The sequence below is a fragment of the Elephas maximus genome, chromosome X (genome assembly GCF_024166365.1).
Source record: "Elephas maximus indicus isolate mEleMax1 chromosome X, mEleMax1 primary haplotype, whole genome shotgun sequence".
NCBI classification, from domain to species: domain Eukaryota; kingdom Metazoa; phylum Chordata; class Mammalia; order Proboscidea; family Elephantidae; genus Elephas; species Elephas maximus.
Window position 1 is genome coordinate 10,442,787 of NC_064846.1, and position 18,648 is coordinate 10,461,434.

The following is an 18,648-nucleotide window of genomic DNA, read 5'->3' on the forward strand; positions in this document are numbered from 1 at the left end:
GTATATCTTTGTGTGTGTGTGTTTCTCATGAGTTTTGAAATGTCCCAACTAAATGTTTTCTTAAGACTTCCTGGAACAAGCCAGCTCAGAATCCACTGTAATTATGTTTTGAACAGAGATCCTCCAGTTTTCAGCCCTTTCTTCTGTTGTTCACGTGAGAGTCAGAGTCTCATTCATTCATTCATTAAGCAAATACTTACGGAAGAGTTATGTCTCAAACATTCTGTCAGGTGTTAATGGCATGAAGATGAAAGGGGCTTGAACAGTGAGGGAGTTGGCCAAGGATAACCCAGCGTAGAGTCCTCTCACTAATCCTGTCTGCCTGACAGTCAGTTTGTAAGCTGGAAGGGACCTTAGATTTCATGTTTTTGCTAACATTCCGTCAAGATCAAGTATGTCCAAGAGTACCAGGTAACTAGATCTTACAGATAACTAACTCAAATGTTCATGTTTGAGTAAACATATATATATTTAAAAAATGAAATGAATAAAAATGAAGTCTAACTAATTGCAAAGCAGTTGCCCAGGAAAACATGGATCTGTTGCATTTCCAGCTCCCATACAGAAATGACAAAATCCACACTGGTGGTCTGTTTCCAGTACTGACACGTGTATTATGGAGTTCTTGATGTTTTGTATTTCATCTGTTAAGAATGGGAAGCTGTAAATTATGTTTATTCCCATTCCAACTGATCTTTTAAAATCAAACACCAAGCACCAACTCTCATCCTTCAACAAGACACCTTAAAATGAGGCTTTTCCTATTGTCTCAGCTCCCCTATGAATAGACAATATAATAAACAAAAATGAATGAAATCTATTTTGTATATAGAAAATTAATCTCAAGAGAGGATAATTTGCTTTACACCCTCGTGTTCACCACAGGAATCTCAAATCCTTTATTATGTTATACATTTGTGAATGGATCATACCTAGGAGATATATTCTAACATCTAACCAAATGCAAATAACACCATCAAACAAACAAACAAACAAAAACCAAACCAAACCCATTGCGACTCATAGCGACCCTATAGGACAGAGTAGAACTGCCCCATAGAGTTTCCGAGGAGTGCCTGGTGGATTCGAACTGCTGACCTCCTGGTTAGCACCCATAGCACCTAACCACCATGCCACCAGGGTTTCCACCATCAAACAAAGACAGCAACAAATGCATCACTCTCTCTCTCTCACTTATTTGTTTGAATAGTTTTCCTCCCAAAACCAAACCAAACCCATTGCCCTCGAGTCGATTCTGACTCATAGGGACACCCTGTAGGACACAGTAGATCAGCCCCATAGGGTTTCCAAGGCTGTAATCTTCATGGAAGCAGACTGCCACCTCTTTCTCCCAAGCAGCAGCTGGCGGGTTCAAACTGCCAACCTTTCAGTTAGCAGCCAAGTGTTTAACCACTTTGCCACCAGGGCTCCTGCACTAGTCTTTAGGACTGTAGTAATAGCATCTCCCTCAATAGATTCATAATTTCTATTCCTTGGGTTTGCATGTCAGTCTGTCTCTTATTTTACAACATAAATTTATTAGCTCACTTACTGTATTAGAATTTTAAAATCCAAACCGGCTGGTCTTCGGTGTGGTTGTGGAGGGAGCGAGGAATCAGTGGGCTTTCCATCACTATAGCGACATCTCTACGTGAATAGTTTTGGCTGTTGTTTCTTTTCATTTTACATCTGCTACTAATGGGCTTTCATGGAAATGTATTCATGTTTTAAAAAACTAATGTTACCCTAAAATGTAAATTATAATCATATAAGTAATAAAATGATCTCAGACTGCAATTCGTAAGTATTTGAACAGTATATATCAAGGCAAAGAGGATGGTTCTAGTAATATTCTCTCCCATTAGTCTAAAGAATTTTTTTCTAATTCAAATGTTCCTTTTTAGTGAATATTTATTTAATAACTGTAAGCTAACTGAAGCATAATAACTACTTTGTTTTAACAGTTTATCCAGTAAAACACAACATCATTGGATCACATTTCCAGTATTTCAGTTTGCCTATTCACAGTTCAAGTACATTTGTTTTTTGAAACAATGTCACTATTTGGCACAGAAGTCTATTTACACGAGAGCTTGTTTCATTTGCTGTTTATTCCAATAACTTGAGAACAATTATTTGCAACTAATGCTAACAGTATTTGTACAAGTACTTTCAAGCTAAAATACTGCTAAAAAATTCCAACACACATGCAATTCAATATATTTACATAATAACATATATTATAAAACCTGTGACTCTAAGCATTTTAGAGAATGTGAATACAGGAGTCACTCTACCTTCTACCAAAACATGGCCACATCTGAGAGAGGAGATGCTGCTGAACAGGAGAGTCCTGTGTTCAATGAGTTGAAATGGGTTGGCTACCTGCACAGTTCAGGAATGCTACTGAACTATCATAGAATCGTTCCATAGCTCAATTCCCACAGACTGCAGCAGACTTTCAGCTGGAAGCCCTTAGCAACCGAGACACCAGTAGCATGAGCAGCACTGGCCAAACACCCTTATTATGCAGGTGGGCTGTTTTAAGCAAAGTCGATATTGAAAATTCAAACATACAAAACAGATAGTGATTATTGGCATTATAAAATGGTATTCTGCTTTATAAAAGGATTCACAAGTTTCCTCTAAGTAGCAGCTCCCCTAATGTGTTTAAAATACAATTTGATTTACGAAACTTCAATTTACACGGGACTTTTTGCACAACCATTGTGAGAAGCAAAGTACACATATATACAGTACTTAGTTTTCTCTCTCAGGATTAAGGTGTCTTATTGTTTCATTGGTAATAGACACTTAAAGCAAAATATTTTCTTTTAAGCCACTGAATTATAAAGTAAATATCTCTAAAACATGGAAATGTCAGAGACTTTAAGTACTTTTGTGATTTTGTATTTACAATCTCAGTACTCATGTTTACAGTGTAGATCTTTAGATGACACAAGTATATAACTGTCTTCAGGCCATAATAATGGGCCCTGTCCTGCAGAAATTTATTTTATTTTTGTTTTTTTTTTTCCTTTTTATCTGTGTAACTCTAAAGAGCTGTTAATGGAGGTTACAAAGTAGCTAGTCTACTGAAGATATATCAGTTGTATACCTTACTGCACAGAATCACCTTTAAAAGCTTAACCTCCTGCATTACTGTCCCCATTGTTTACTCTGGGTGATTGTCATTCAGGTAAGGGTCTCCTTTATTAGCACTAAGCGCCTTGGAGTGGGGGCAGAAATCGTGTCTGTTGCATCTCCGTGGACCCCTCAGCACGGACCCCTCAGCATGCAGCATAGAGCCGGGCCCCCAGGAGGCAAGCACTCAATAAACATTTATTGAGTGGATGAATGAAGAAGAGAATGGATTGGGAGAACTGTCTGGAAGGCTTTCTTCACGCTAGCATCCAATTCAGTATGTTTCTGGAATGTGTACAGTCAAAATGAATTTCCAGAGCCTGAAAAATCACAGAACCTCTCTGGCATTCCTTACACACTCTTCGTAAAATCCATAAAATATTGAGCCCTTGATGACACGGAAACGTTTAGAAAAATTAAGTCACCTTAGAGGTCAGAGGGCAAAGCAGAGGAACTGGAAGGGTCATTTCCTTATTCACCAACTGCTGGAGGGAACTAACAAGGCACACAGGTTGACCCAAGTCCAGAACCAAATTAGACTCTTGGCAATTGTGTCCAGACTGAGAAGTGGTACTTTTGACTGTTTCAATACAAATGTAGCCACGTGTATATCCAGAAACAGTGCAAGCAACTAATTAAGAGCTGGAATCGAAAGGAATTACCATTTGCCATTTGTCGGGCCAGACTTACAGACCTGTTCCAGACAGGGTCCGGGGAGACCGCATTCTGTTGGCTGAAACCATTTCACTGTGCTCACGCCCATACCCATTACAAGCTGCATGTGAAAGAGAAGTGAAGGAGCTCAATCCAGCTGTAGGAGATAAAAATGAAAATCCCCAAATAAAATATGTTTCAAAGCACTTGAATGCATAGAGCAAAATCCTGTAGTCAATGGGGATGATAATAAGTTAATAAAACTGAAAGTATGTTTGTGAGTATATCAGAAAACCAAGCTTCAAGGTATATGTTGTATTTATGATTCTAAATAAAATAGTCTGGGCTACGTTCTTAAAACCTAAGGCCAACAAAGTACAAATCTAAGAAGCATGAGCGCCTGTAATTAAATCATCATTATTAAGCAAGAGGGTTTATGAATTTGAGTTCTTCCAGGAGGCCTCTGTAAAATCATGTAACTAAGTGGACATTAAGCTATCTTTAAGATTAATGAATTAATTTTTCTGTGGACAAGAGTATTTTACAGTGATTTTCAGGAGAATAAGAACAAACACTGGAGTAGGATCAGTAAATCCATAGTTCTAGTCATACAGTTTAAGCCTAAAAACTATTGATAGAATATATATGCCAATTTGCCTTCATAGTCATTTTCCAAACTACCTACCTCTGTAGCCTGTATTTATCAGCTGCACCAAATGAGTGCAGGCAGAAGAGGATTTTTGAAACTCTTATATATGATTACTTTGCTCAAAGATGATAGCTTCCAGAAGCTATCCTCAAGTTCAACTAGGGTAATACTCACTGTCGTTCCTCTTCTATGAAATGTAAAAATCTCTGTACATTAACTTTCTTGTCGATCATCTCAACTCACCATTTGCCACTTTGATCTAATGGATTTCAGTAGGCATTATCATCTCTAATCAAAGAGTCAACGTGGTAGCTTATCACCATAGAGATTCAGAGATTTTCAGGTAGCTAAAGACATTTTTCCCTGAATGCCCTTTGAATTTGTAGACACACAGTTACCTTCTATTGTTTCAAAAAAAAAATCATTTTGCACCAATAAACAATAATACAAATAATTTGGATTTAAGGAATTTCTAATTGAAAGTCTATCACATGAGTTGTTCACGGTGACAGACAATATACTATTAGCCATTTTAAAGCTTTAAAAGTGAGTTATCAGGATCCACTTCAATCTCCACGTGATAATAAAGGATTATTATGTGCAGTAACCTATTTATGGAAAGGAAACAGTGTGCTTCTTTCAGACGCCATCAATTGCTTTAATGAGGAATTGAAAAGCTGGACTACTTTATATGCAGATCACCATCCCAGTTGCATAAGGATTTACAATAGACAAAACAAAACGATTTTTTGTTGTAAAGAAGGGCTGTTTGTTTAAATCCCACAACAATGTTTGCATCTAACAATTATTTACAGGCTAATAAGGCTTCATAAATGTTATATGGTCTTGGTTAGTAAAAATAATTTGAATGATAAGACCAAAATGAAAGGTTTGCTCAAGCTGACAAGGTAAAAATTCAAGGAACGCATGCCGAAAGAAGGCAGAAAGAAAAAAAAAAAAGCTCACTTTCTTGGTTTCGGTAACTGTTAATTGATTTGGAGATGCAAACAGTACAGGATCTGATAGCACCCTGTTAATGCTTCCATAAACTCAAGAGGAAAATGCTGCTGTCTCTGAAAATGTTAAAATTAGGATTCTAATCTTTGATCTTAAAAGAAATAAGAAGTAATGTATACATTTGTCTCTGCTGCCTTGAATTTGCAGAGAACTTGCTTGGGAAGTTGGAACCCCACCTTTGAAGTCTTCCTTTAGTGTTTAATGGCTCGTATGTCTTTATTAAATGAGGTGTGTGGCGGCCTCTACTGGTGTGTGTTTATAGAAAATGTCTCAATTGGCAGAAAAAATATTAATTTCAATTAAAAAGTTAGAAATACAGACTCTTTCATTTAAATATATAAAAATATCTAATTTAATGCAGAAAAAATATATTACAAGTTGTGTAATGTACCCTTAATTAGGAAAATAATCTAAAACACTGACCATGTTAGTGTAAAATAATGATTACGGAAGGGCATTAATTGTTCAATTCACTCTGGTATTGGGTTAAATATATTTTATTAATGAATTACTAATCCTGACCGAGCGGTTTATGACCTCTAGTCCACTGTTAAATCCCCTTATAGTTGACTTAAATAAAATCACTTAAAACAAACCCAGAGGAAAGGAAATATTTTACAGTTAACTCTACAAAGTCCTAAAACTAGAATCATTTGATGACAGGCTGGTTTCTATAACTCAAGCAAACTGTACTTCGATTTAATATAGCTGACGTATCGATCTATTTTACAAGTATCTTTTAATTTCAAAAATACAACACGTTAAAATATGTTCGATTTATCAAAGCTAAAAGCAACATTTAAGTAATGTACTTAAAGTGCAAAGGCACTTTAACACAAAGAAGTGATGCCCACTGGCTGTACTTGGTAACTGAAGACGGAAATACCATATATCATTATTTACAAAAGAAGTTAGAGTCCCAAAAGATCTTTGGAGATCTTCTACAAAATATACTAAATATCTATTTTCATTTGAAAAGTTTGCCTACTCTTTCTTCAGTCATTATAATCTTCTCTTTCCATTCCCACACTGGAAAAAAAGAAGAAAAAAGAAACAAAACCATAAACAAGACACATGAAAAAATGCATTGTAGAAACATTCATGTTCACCGATGGTTCCTAGGAAGAGAAGGAAAGAAAAAAAAGGTGGGGGGGGGCGGGAGAGGGGAAAAAGAGCAAGAGAGAAATAATTTAAAGGAAAACCGCAAAAGCATAACCATTGCTTCACCCCATCCCCCAAACATTGTCACAATCCCCCCATTAAGGTGAGAAAGAGAACACAAACAAACACAAAAGCAAATGCAGTGCTTCCGACAGTTTGGAGCAGCATCCTTTGATGCCATAGGCTTGTAAATGCTTTCCCTTCACAGCTGGCTGATGGCAGTTTGTTTTTCCAGAACTTCGAGGTAGTCTGGTTCTGATTGGGGCTTAGCTTGCAGTAAAGGGTGGTCGGGTTTTGACTGCCCCGCGAAGCATTTCCTGGGAGTTCCATATAAAACGGTTTTATTGATTCTGTCTTGGTTTTGGCGTCGAGATTCATAGGAAGGGGCGAACTGCCTTTTAGGTAAGGTACAAAAGTTATAGTGGATGAGGCCGGCGCTGGGGAGCTCCTTGCCGCGCTCAGCAATATTCTGATACAGCAGCTCGGGCTCTCTCGGTGTGGCCGGCTTTTCCAGCAACTCAGTGGCACTTATAGTGTAAGCAAGTGGAGCAGGCTCTTCTTTTTTCTCCTCCAAGTTGCCGTAGCTGAACTCTTGCAGGTTGCGGTAATAGGCTACCGGGTCTCCTTCTTTCTGCATGTAAATAGGGTTTTGGCACATCTGCCCCACAGGTGGGGGGATGTAGTTATAGACGTGGCCGTCCGTTTTATCATGAGTCTCAGTGTTGTAAGACCCATACTGTAATTGGAAGGAACTTATGTCTAAGTTGTTGGCACTCCTGGGACCACTTGGCACTCCCTTTCGGCGTTTCAGGACAAAGACGAATAAACCGGCCCCAAAACAGACAGATAAGATAAAGACAACGAGCAAACCTAAAATTAAGACGGAAAGTGGAACTTCGGTGTGTAGTTCAGGATAGGAACTGGGAGACACGCTCAGTGACCGAGGCGTGTCTGTATTGTGGTTCATCGACAGAATGGTTCCATCTGATAAGTTGGGACTGTCTGGACAAATCGCCTCCCTCCCCAGAAACTTCAGTATCTCCCCGGCGTGCTTAGCAGGAGATTCACAGGTCACCTCATTGATGATGACAGGGGAATTGGCATGTTCTGTCCAGTCCTTCAGCCCCATGATGTCACAGGTACAGTCCCATGGGTTCTCTTGCAGATCTATCTGGATAAAAGCAGGGAGCTGATCCAGAACCCCTTTTACAGGCAGGTGAGAAAAATGATTGTTTCTCAGGTTCAGCCTGGTGAGGGCCGTGCCTCCAAATATATTATCAGGTAAGGACCGTAGCAGGTTGTTATTCAGAAACAGTAGCTGTAGGTTAATCAAAGCATCAAAAGTTAGCGGCTTAATTTCCTTAATGACATTATACTCTAAATAGAGATACTGCAAGCTCTGCAGTCCATCAAACATAGCTGGGTACAGCACTTCAAGGTAATTGCCATTCAGATAAAGTCTGCGTAAACTGGTCAGGTTCGTGAAGGCACCTTCCTGAATGACTGCAATCCTGTTGTTTCCTAAATGCAACAGATCCAAAGAACTGTATTCTAAGAGGTCATTCTTATAGACAGTTTGAAGATAGTTCCCTGTTAGGTAGAGCTTCTTTGGACTGGTAGGTTTGGGCTGCAGGTCAGAGATGTTCGTGAATTTCCTTTCTTGGCAGTTGACGTTTAGACCGTTGTCTGAGCTCTGAGAGGTGCAGACACAGCTACTGGGGCAGGTAAGGGGCACAGGGGACTTGGTCTGGTATACCATGATGGGGCCAAAGCTCTGCCTGTCCTTCGACACAGTGACCCGAGGAGTTGGACGGTTTCTCATTTTGGGGGGCCGACTGGCTTTTGGAGCCCTGGTTGGGCTGAGAGCAGGATTCACTGTAGGGGACAGCCTTTGGATGTGGGTGTCAGCATGGTTGCCCCTCTGACTGGTGTCACCGGCACTTTTCCTGGGACAGAGGTCTTGTCTGGTCAGTTGGGTCACATCTTTCCCATGCAATCTAAAGGGAGTCTCGCAGACGATCTCCCCCACAAAAACAGTTATAGTGTCCAACCAGGCCTTGAGGGGAAGCAAGTCACAGGTGCAGTTCCATGGGTTTTCCTCCAGCTGAATCTCCATGATTCCTCCGATGTGTTCAAGGACACCAGCGAAAGGCATGACTTTCAGCCTGTTCCCCCTCAGGTCTAAGTGGGTCAGCAGGACAAAGCGGAATACATTGCTGGGCAGCGACAGCAGGAGGTTGTCGTTCAGGATGAGCACTTTGAGCTTGTTCAGTTTGCTGAAGGCCCCTGCCTCGATGGCACTGATGTAATTGTAGTCAGCCTGGAGGTACTCGAGGCTCTCCAGGCCCAGGAAAGTGTCCTCCCTCAGCACCTCGAGTTTGTTGTTGTTGAGGTGCAGTCTCTTGAGGGTTTTGAGGCCGCTGAAAGCCCCGGTTCTGATCTCCTGCAGCCCGTTGTTACCTAGGTGGAGAGTCACCGCGTTGGAGTAATTGACGAACTCGTTGGGGTACAGTCTGGTCAGGAGGTTTCCATTGAGGAAAAGCTGATAGATTCGGTACTGGGGGGGCTGGAGCAGGCTGACAGTTGTAAATCCTTTGTTTTCACAGTTAATATTCAGAACGTTCTCCTTCTCTTCGCACAGGCAGCGGATCTTGCAAATGTCTTTGGCAGTTTTGCGACTCTCCGTCTGTAAGATCCCGGCCACGGTTAACACACTGAGGACCCAGACGCCGCTCAGCATCTTTGGGCACCGTCGGGCTCAGCTCAGGCACCTGCAGGCAAACCTTGGGGGGAGGGCGGCAGGGAGCGGGTGCGGGGAGAGAGACAGAAGGAAGGAAGCCCGATTAAAACGGCAGAGCAAGGAGGAGTGGGAGGCAGGAAGAACGGGTGGGCGACGCGCGGGCTGAAATCACTGCGTTTCCGAAGCGTCGTCCTCGTCCTCTCCTCCCCTCCCCCGGGCCGCCCACCCCCGGTCCCCAGGCACGCACACCGGCACCTGATGTCCCGCGGGTCGCAGCCAGCCGCGGAGTCATGAGTAACCGAGTTGTCCTACTAAAGCCAGCCCTCCGCCGCCTCCCTCAGGGGACCGCAGAGATCGCGGCGGCGCGCCCCGTCTTGGGCTCGCGGCAGAAACGGCTTTACTTCTGTTTTTTTTTTTTTGGTAACTGTGCAAAGAGGGGGTGGGAGAATCTGGGGAGATGGAAGAACCGAGAAGAGACAGCGCGGGGTAGGAGTACTCACGCATCAGGAGTAGACGGGACCCCCCTGCGCTGCAGCCGGCCGCGAGTTTACCATCTTCCGAGGGAGAGACGGAGAGCAAGGTAAAAGCAGACGCCGCCTCCGGGAGGGACGCCCGGCTGGCGCCGGGGCCGGTAGGTTTTGGTCTGGGGAGGGGTGCGCAGCTGTGGACCATCGGCAGAGCCGGGAGAGGAGGCGGGGGCGGCGCGGCGGGAGCCAGCGATCGGCGGAGCGGGGTGCGCTGCTGGCCGGCGGCAGTGGCGGCTGTCAGTGCGCCCGCAGTTTGAATTTGAGAGGCTTCGCCGGCTCCCCGGATGGGGCTGGGGTGACGTCACGGGGGAGGGGCGGCGGAGGAGCGAGGGCGCGGGGGTGGGGGGAGAGTGGGAAGAGGGGGAGGGGAGACGCTTCCTTGCCCGCGGGTGGCTCCCGAAGCCCGATTCCGGGCTGCGTCAGTGCGCTCCGCACTCCTCCACCGGCACTCCGGCGGGCTCCCCAGGAGGGACCCCGCAGTGGGCCGGCCACCCCTGCGTCCCTTTTCTGCACACTGCGTCGGGAGCAGTAGACTGACAGTCCCAGGGGGGTTCGGCCCAGATGCCCCAGCAGGGAGGGGTCTAGACCCTGCCAGCAAGGGGCGTGTGCGTGTGTGTGCGCGCGCGCGCGTGAGTGTGTGAGGGAGAGGTGCCCGTTTTGCTCCAGGACTGGGGCCTGCCTACCAGCCTCCCAGCTCAGATGCTCTGGGGCGGAGAGTGGGGGTGCGTGCTTCTGTGTGTCTGTGTAGGAGGGCGAAGAGTTCTCCTAGGGGGATTTAGGCCTTTATGCTGAACATACAGAGCTTTGTCTCGGAGCTTAGAGAATCCCTTTCTGGGTGGTGACCGGCCAAACAGATACTTGCCTGGACTCTGCAAGCCAGCTCCCCGTGAGCTTATAGACAGATAAACACAAACAAAACCCATCTCCCCCTGAGGTTTATGCTTAGCCAGATAATGAGGTTGAAACATGTGCTTTTTGCCTGGAGGAAGGAGAAGAGGAGTGGGTGTCAGAAAGGCGCAGGCAGGCACAGCCTGGCTGAGTGGGAGCCCAGGAAAGGGAGCGAGCCCTCCGGGCTGCAGGGGAACGGGGAAGGTGGTGGAGTGAGGCAGCCGGCTACGGACTGAGATGAACTGCCAGGAGGCCTGGCCGGAGTCCCTGGGGACTTGGGCTCCGATCTGGTTCTGTTGTCAGGTCTGCCACTGCTCTCTTGACCTCCCATCTCCCATCTTGTAAAAGGGAGGGGGTGGACTGTGTGGGTCCTCCAAGCTCTGACATTCTAGAAGGATTCCAAAAAGGGCCAGGTGTTTGGTTTCACCTTCATTATTTCCTTTCTCCTAAATTATCTTCCCATCTCGAGGACCCAGGAGTCTCCCAGTATGGAGTCTATTTGCAAGATGTGAAAAATAACTGCCTTCGCCTGGAAGTGGGTTGTTTCTGGTGGGGCTGGGGAAGATGAGGCAGGAAAAGAAAGGAATGGAAGAGTAGAAGAGGGAACCGACAAAGACCGAATGAAGGCCTGTTTGCTTTGCCTGCCTTTTCAGTCCCCAGCCTGCTGCATGCAGATCAATGCAGGGGCCCATTTCCTGGGGAGAGGCAGATTAGAGAAAACAATACAGACAAAATGAGCCCTTTGAGAATGGGAGACCCCGTGCCTCCCCCTTTCTTCCCTGTAAAGTCCAGGTCTAGGATTGTTCAGCAGTTTATAAACTTAGGCATAACGGCAACCTGTGGCTCTGGCGGTCTCCTCTGCCTGTTTCTTGGGCTTTTTTCCCCTTCCCTCCCCCTCTCCTTGGAAAAGACTTGGACCAGGCAGCAGGAGCTCCCTACCCCTTGTAATGCGAGCTGTCTTTGGGCAAGTTCCTCTTCTTCTTGGGCCTATACCCCAAAGGGCTACATTGAGAGGAGCGATGGCAGAGGCAGAGGAGGATATCCCCGTAGATGGCTTCCCATCCTCCATTGCAGTCACATCACTAGATGTGAGCACAGTGATGCCCTGGGAGCCCAATTAAGCTTCCTTTCCAAGCACAGGAGTGCTTGTTGCTACCTATTTCCAAATATTCAGTGTCCAGAGTTCCTAGAGAGACAGGGTTTGTTCGTTCAGTCATTCATTCAACAAACACTTATTAATTAGGTTAATATTTCACTGAAGTAGAAGCCAATGTGAGAGCTGGAAAGGACTTTAGAAATCAGGTTTATTTTACAGAGGACTTTCTCAGTGAGCCCAAGTGCTGATCTGCTTATGTTCCTGAAAATATACAATTAGAAACAGTGCCTAGGGATTCTGAGTCCCAGTCCAGAAACTTTTCAGCTCTGATGATGCAGTAGTTAAGCATCGGCTGCTAACAGAAAGGTCAGTGGTTCGAACACACCAGCTGCTCTGAGGGGGAAAGATGTGGCATTCTGCTTCTGTAAAGATTACAGCCTTGGAAACCCTATGGGGGCAGGTCTCCTCTGTCCTGTACGGTCGCTATGAGTCAGAATCGACTGGCAATGGGTTTTGGTTTAATGTGTCCTAGAGAACTATCCATCTAAACTTCAATTGTGGTGGCAGTGTTTTACCTACATTTTTTTTTTTTTTGTATTTGAAAGTGAAATAGCAAATATGAGTTTTAGTTCTCAAATACAGTAATTTCCTTCAAGACATTGAGGAAGCTGTCAGTACTCCTTGAGGACACAGACTATTTTGTGAGGAATTTCAGAGAGAAGAGAGACAGAGAGAGTGAGATTGGGTGTGAGTGGGTTTGGAGCTCCTGGGATTCCTGGGATTCTTGCAGTCAAGAAGAAACGGTGGAAGCTAGCTTGCTGGGGAGCCACGGGAACCTTGGGGTGCTGCGGCCGGTCTCCTTCCATGGTTAGCTTTTTCCATGAGTTGGTCACCCTCCCATCACTCCTGTCCCCAGCCTGTCTCCAAGCTTTACTGCCGCTCTCGGTAACACAGTTCCTGTGAACACCCTTGCCTGCACCCGACAAACACTTTCCGTAAGTTTCCTTGGCCCAGCGGCTGGGAAGACCTCCCGGCGCCCGGGAGGGGCGCGGGCTTGGCCGGCGATGAACGGCCCGGGTGCGCTGGAGCCCCGGGAGAGGCAGAGGCGGACGCTGTCGTGGGACAAGAGAGGCACGCGCGGGGACACGTCGCCCCAGCCGCGTTCGGGTCTAGCCGAGTGGCACCTGGCGTGGGTCACCATGGCTGCCCCCGGCCGGGGCCCGGCCCTCCACCCTCCCTCGGCGAAGGCCACCCCGGGGGACGCGTCGGGAGAACGAGGGCACGAGTCCCTGTCTCTGAGAACGGGCAGCGGCCGCGAGCATGGGCGCTGGTGCCGCCTCCCCGGGCCTGGCTCCGGGCCGCCTGCGCCAAGCTCCAGCTGTGCGACGTCCGGGGCGGACCACGCCCGCGGCGTCCGGGCCCCGAAGGCGGTGGGGGAAGCGGGCCGCGCGAGGCGGCGGGGCAGCAGGGGAACTTACCCAGTGCGCGGCCCGATCTTCCCCCGGAGGCGTCCGCAGCATCTGCGAGGCGCGGGGCCGGCGGGGCGCGGAGCGCGCCGGAGCCAGGAGGCGGGCGGCGGGCGGCGCCCTGGGCAGGCGGGTCCCGGCGGAGCGGCAGCCACCGGGCAGCCTCGGGCAGGCGGCGGAGGGCGGGACGCGGCCTCGCCGCACTGATCAATCACCCCGCCGATCAGTTGGCCCCGCGGGGCGCCGGGCAGGGGTCTCGCCAGCCCACAAAGCAGCCGCGGCTCGGTGTCTCGGGCCCGCGCCGCCGAGCGCTGCGCGCGCCTCCCGGCCCCCAGCGCCTGGAAAGCGGCCCGGCGCTCGCATCTGCTCCTTTGGGCTGCGGCGTTGACGCGGGCCAGTGCAGTCGGGGTGGCCCTCGGCCGGCACCATGTCCGAGGGGAGTCTGGGGCCACTGGGTGCAAGTTCTGGACAAGTGCAGGAGCCGCCGGCCGGCGGAGTGGGCCACCCCCGGACTCGCTGCCTTCCGAACTAGGAAGTGCCCAATCAGTGGAGTTTGCAGGCTGATACGAAGGACCACCTATGACGGTGGTAAATAGGGAATTTCCATATAATGTAGAGCTGAGCTCCACTTGTGCAAATGTGTAACCAAAGCCAGCCCTGAGCAGTGTTCCTGTCCCAGTTTTAATAGTGATTCTTTTTATTCTTCACGACGTTGTCTGGATCTACTGGAGCGGACGCCCCTCCACCCCCCATCCTGCCTTTTTCTGTTTTTTTTTTCTTTCTTTCTTTCTTCCTCTTATTAGTACCCAGGTGGTTGTGATTCGATTCAAGGCAGACTCTCGGTGACAGAGGCAATGTAGTTCAAGAGGGGAGGGGCGGCTTTCGCTTAGAGATGGCAGTTTCCTCGAGACCTGCCTTCCCTTGGGCCTCGCCTCCACTTTGCCAGAGTCCTCGCGATAAAGTTGCAGTTTATTAATTTAAGCTAGGAGCCGGGAGTTTCTCTGCTGGCACCAGGACATTTCTCCCTTAATCCCGAAGGAGAGGGGCCTTAACGAAAATCGTTGCTACCCCCTGCCCTTTTCATACCTCTACAAAGTCTGTAACACCCTAAAATCTTGCGAGTATCCAGAAGATTGTTAGTGGGGAGCAGGAGGGGAGGCCTAGGAGGGGTGCAAAATTAGAGCAAAAATGAGCTCTTGTGTGGAGATCTCTAGTTCGTTTTCAAGGTTATTTCCTATGTACATTAAGACAGGTTCCCTCAGCACTGGCCTCTGCCCCATTCTTGTTCTTTCCCTGGAGGATCTTTGTGCTTCTTCCTCCAGTCTCGGTTTTCATTTCATAATGGGTTTCTAATGAGGCCATGCTGGGCCTTTTTAAAAAAGCAAATTACTGATAATCTTATATTATGAAGGTACGTAGAGTTTACTGTAGTACTAGTCCAAAGAATTCTCTCTTAGAATCCTATTTCTGGGGTTTTAGGGATCACTGCTGTTCCTTTGGAAACCCTGGTGGCGTAGTGGTTAAGAGTTATGACTGCTAACGAGAAGGTTGGCAGTTGGAATACACCAGGCTCTCCCTGGAAACTCTATGGGACAGCTCTGCTCTGTCCTGTAGGGTCCCTATGAGTCAGAATAGACTTGATGGCAATGGGTTTGGTCAATGGGGCTGTTCCTTTTACTTCATTCTTGAGAGGACTTTTTCAACTTCCCTGCTATTCAGCTAAGCAATTTCAGAATAATATAATTCTCCCCTAATGCCCCAGGGCAGACTGTTTACAATTACGTGTCTGTGTCTAGAAACAGTTGGTCTTCTTTATTCATATTCTTCTTTGTGTGAAACATCCAAGTGCACCGTTTGCTGTTGTTGCTAACTCAGGGCAGTCACCGCTCTTAGTTCTCTGTCTGTACCCCACATCTAACTGTGTCATCTTTTCACACACTTGTTTAATGGGTGTTATAAACAAACCACAAAACGCACAGCTAAGGGGTCATTCAAAGGCAGAAATGATGAGAGAGCCCTGCTGAAAAACAGAGAGGATTCACTGAGAAGGGTGGTATGTCCCTAGCCAAAAGGGGGGGCAGCAACTTGTACGCAGAGCAGATGGGGAGCAGGATATCAATGACAGAAACGGATCTTTGATTTTGATCCCATAGAAACATGTAAGGTGTGGCATGCATCATTTCTAATTAGCCTCCTAAGCAAGTCTAACATGCTTGCCAATCCTCAGAAAAGCTCTTAGCAGCCTCATTTTCCACATGGGACCACAGTGATAGTAAGATAAAAAGAGCAGACTTTTTTGGGGGGGGGTCAGCATAAAATTCCCCAGTAGGTGGATAGCTATTTTGAAGAATGCCCTAAATGCACACTAAATAAACAAAATTTAAAAAATGATGAGCAATACAAAACTTTCTGTGAGGGTCGTGGCATAGATAATTATTGTGGAAGAGAACTTGAAGTGTGTGAAAACTTTACCTGTACCAATTTATCCAAAAGCTGTCTTATTCTGGCTTTTCTAAAAGTTTCTGTGGTTGGGGACATTTCCCAAATGTAATAGAATATTGAAGACATGCATATATGCACCTTTATTAATTAATAACAATTCTTTGGTGTGGTGGCAGTGTAAACCTAGCTCTGTATTTGTGTGTTGTTCTCTATTAATTAGTTCGGGTTGCTGAAGGGCTTACAGATTCCCGACTGAACAGCTAGTGGGGAAACAGAGAAAGAAAGAACATTAAAATTTCCCTAAGTTTTTATGATTTCATTGGAAGATTAGGAGAAAACCAGTAGTTTCATCTAGGATGCATGCAAACAAAAACCTGTGCATACAATTCGAAGGTGATGTAAGTGTTGACCAAGGATTAAGTAGTACATAGTTTGCCTGAGAGTGTTGCTTATCCACCTCCTCCACACCCATCCAGAGCTAAAAACTTTAAAACATAAAAATAAAATAAAAAATAAGACAAAATAGAAGCCCAGAGAGTACTGTCCCTTTGAAACCAAAAGTTTCAAAGAAGAGTTCCATAGGAAAAGTTCTTAAATAAAGAAACACAATAGAAAGAGGACATGCCCTTAATACCAGTAATTATGGTTTAAAGGATATTGTAGACGTAGGTTCTGTGATGCTATCGAAAGTGTGGATATTTTTAAATTCACTTCAATTATTTTGATTATTTTTGGCAGGCATTTTGGCTTGGCTGGAATACTGCTGGTGCCAGAATCCAGAGCAGTTTGTCTTTTAATCAAACACATATCCAAGCCCTTGGAGCCCAGTGACCTGGGTTCAAATCTCACCTCTGGCACTTACTCACAATGGGACCTTGAGAAAAGCATCGCATCTCTCTCAGTTTCCCTATATGTACAACTAGGTACTAGCGCCCACTACTCAGGGCCAGTAAGGACTGGTAGTACAAAGCCCTTGAAAACTGTGAGGTGGGACATTTGTGAGGTGAAACTGTGACCTCGAACTGAGGGATTTCTAAACTCACTGCTTAAAATGAATTATACAAAACAGTGATTTTAGTGAGAAAGTGAAGCAACACAGCTTTAATGTAAGTGGGATAATAGAATCAGGATTAGAAAAATATGATTCTGGCTGGGGCTATACGATGGCAAATATTCAGTCATTTTTTAGTCCAGACTCTTCCAAATAGTTGGATATATGTATATATCAGGGGTTCTTACCCTTGGCATTATTGACATTTTGGACCAGCTGATTCTTCTCGGGGGCTGTCCTGTGCGTTGCAGGATGGTTAGCAGTCTCCCCGGCACCCCTCAGTAGTACCCCTGCCCCAGTTATGACCAGGAAAAATATCTCTAGATCTTGCCAAATGTCCCCTGGGGGGAAGGGTCACCCCCAGTTGAAAACAACTGATATGTGTGTGTGTGTATATATATGCATGTGGGTATAGTGTGAGGGGCACTTCACATTTACTTAACATTTAAACAAATTGAAGGAATATGATGTAGATTAGGATTTAGTGACAGAGTAAGAGCAAGATAGCAGGCTGTCTGATGTCCTGCTTTGTGATCTGCAGCCTGCCCCTCTTAGGCTCCAAGTGCCATCAGGGGAGGCAGGCAGTGCACACTGTTGCTGTCCCTCAGGAAGAAATATATTTTACATCATGACCAGGGCACCATCGTGGACTGGAACAAGAGTTTTATGAAATAGTATTGCCCTTGTCATAGCCATGTACTCTGAAATATTCTGTTCTACTTGATTTAAGCAATTGCTGGTCGTGACCCACTACATTGATCTCATGAGCGAATAATAGGTTGCATATCACAGTTTGAAAAACACTGACATGCCAGGTCAGCAGAGAAGGAAGGATGATGGGATGAAACAGAGAAAAAAGGGCAGGAAAGAAAGAGGGGAAGAGTAGAAATGGGGAGGAGGGAGAAGAAAAGAAAGATGCGCATATGGTGCAAAGTTACAAAAATTCCTGGCTCTTGACCCTGTAGATCAAGTGCCCATTAGTGACAACGCCTGCTCCCTAAGGCTTCTAGAGCTCCCCCTGGGTGGTTGAGTTGAGTGATTCATCAGCAAAAACCATTTTAAGCTTACTGGATTTAGGAGTAAATATACACAGTAAAAGCCACTGATTTTACAGACAAGGCTTAGGACGCACTTGTGGGTATTTCATTTATCCTGACATATTCCATCCTATTAATCTCCCTGCAGCTAGAAGTTATATTTTGGTCTGGAGTTACAACCGAATGTGTTCAGGAGGAAACCAAATTTATTGGGTTTGACGTTGTACTTTATTGGAACAGTATAATGCGGTTGAGCCTCTACTAAGTTCTGCTGATTTTATTTATGTATTTATGTTTGGCTAGTATAAATAGATGGGAAAGTATGTGCTGTGGGGGAGACTTTAGTGCTGACTCAGCTAGAACATTCAAAAATGTCTGCCTGTGAGATACTCAGTTCTACAGAGTGACAACCAGAAGAGCAGCTACTGAGGCTTTGCTTTAAGGATTTCTGATTTTTTTAATTTCATCATTTGTGAAGAGGATGAAGCTATTAATATTCAAAAATGGCAAAGATGACATACTCCAGATCTACCTTGAAGTTGTGATTTGCACAAAATGAAGACGGTTTTAAAATTGTGAGTTCAGAGGGGCGAATAAGATCTAGAAAGTAAATACAATCATTTCCGAGTAAGAGCTGGGCGCAGCATTAAATCACCCTTGAAAATCAGTGAGGGGAGAAGGAGTTCTTTTTACATTGCATCCTGATGGCTTCATACGCAGATGTGATATCAGCTCCCAGTTTTCATCTCCCAGGCAGGTTTCTTGCTGAGATTCTA

The 18,648-nt window shown here is 45.7% G+C and overlaps 1 protein-coding gene across 3 annotated transcripts; it reads right to left on the minus strand.

The window, feature by feature from the left end:
- Positions 1-6,229: 6,229 nt before the first annotated feature.
- On the minus strand, positions 6,230-13,439 carry SLITRK2 (SLIT and NTRK like family member 2). 3 transcript variants are annotated; one of them, XM_049872374.1, is made up of 3 exons: positions 13,355-13,409; positions 9,866-10,008; positions 6,230-9,408 (listed from the first exon to the last, which is right to left on the minus strand). In XM_049872374.1, the coding sequence occupies exon 3, from the start codon at positions 9,363-9,365 to the stop codon at positions 6,828-6,830; it is 2,538 nt and encodes an 845-aa protein (XP_049728331.1). In that variant the 5' UTR covers positions 9,366-9,408; positions 9,866-10,008; positions 13,355-13,409; the 3' UTR covers positions 6,230-6,827. The 3 variants fall into 3 exon arrangements, with proteins under 3 accessions (XP_049728331.1, XP_049728328.1, XP_049728330.1); XM_049872371.1 differs by lacking the exon at positions 9,866-10,008 and having other exon boundaries at positions 13,355-13,439; XM_049872373.1 differs by lacking the exon at positions 13,355-13,409 and having other exon boundaries at positions 9,866-10,161.
- Between the last annotated feature and the right edge of the window lie 5,209 nt (positions 13,440-18,648).

Excerpts from the sequence above, each read along its gene's own strand:
- SLITRK2 (XM_049872371.1), bottom strand. The coding sequence starts at position 9,365 with ATGCTGAGCGGCGTCTGGGTCCTCAGTGTGTTAACCGTGGCCGGGATC.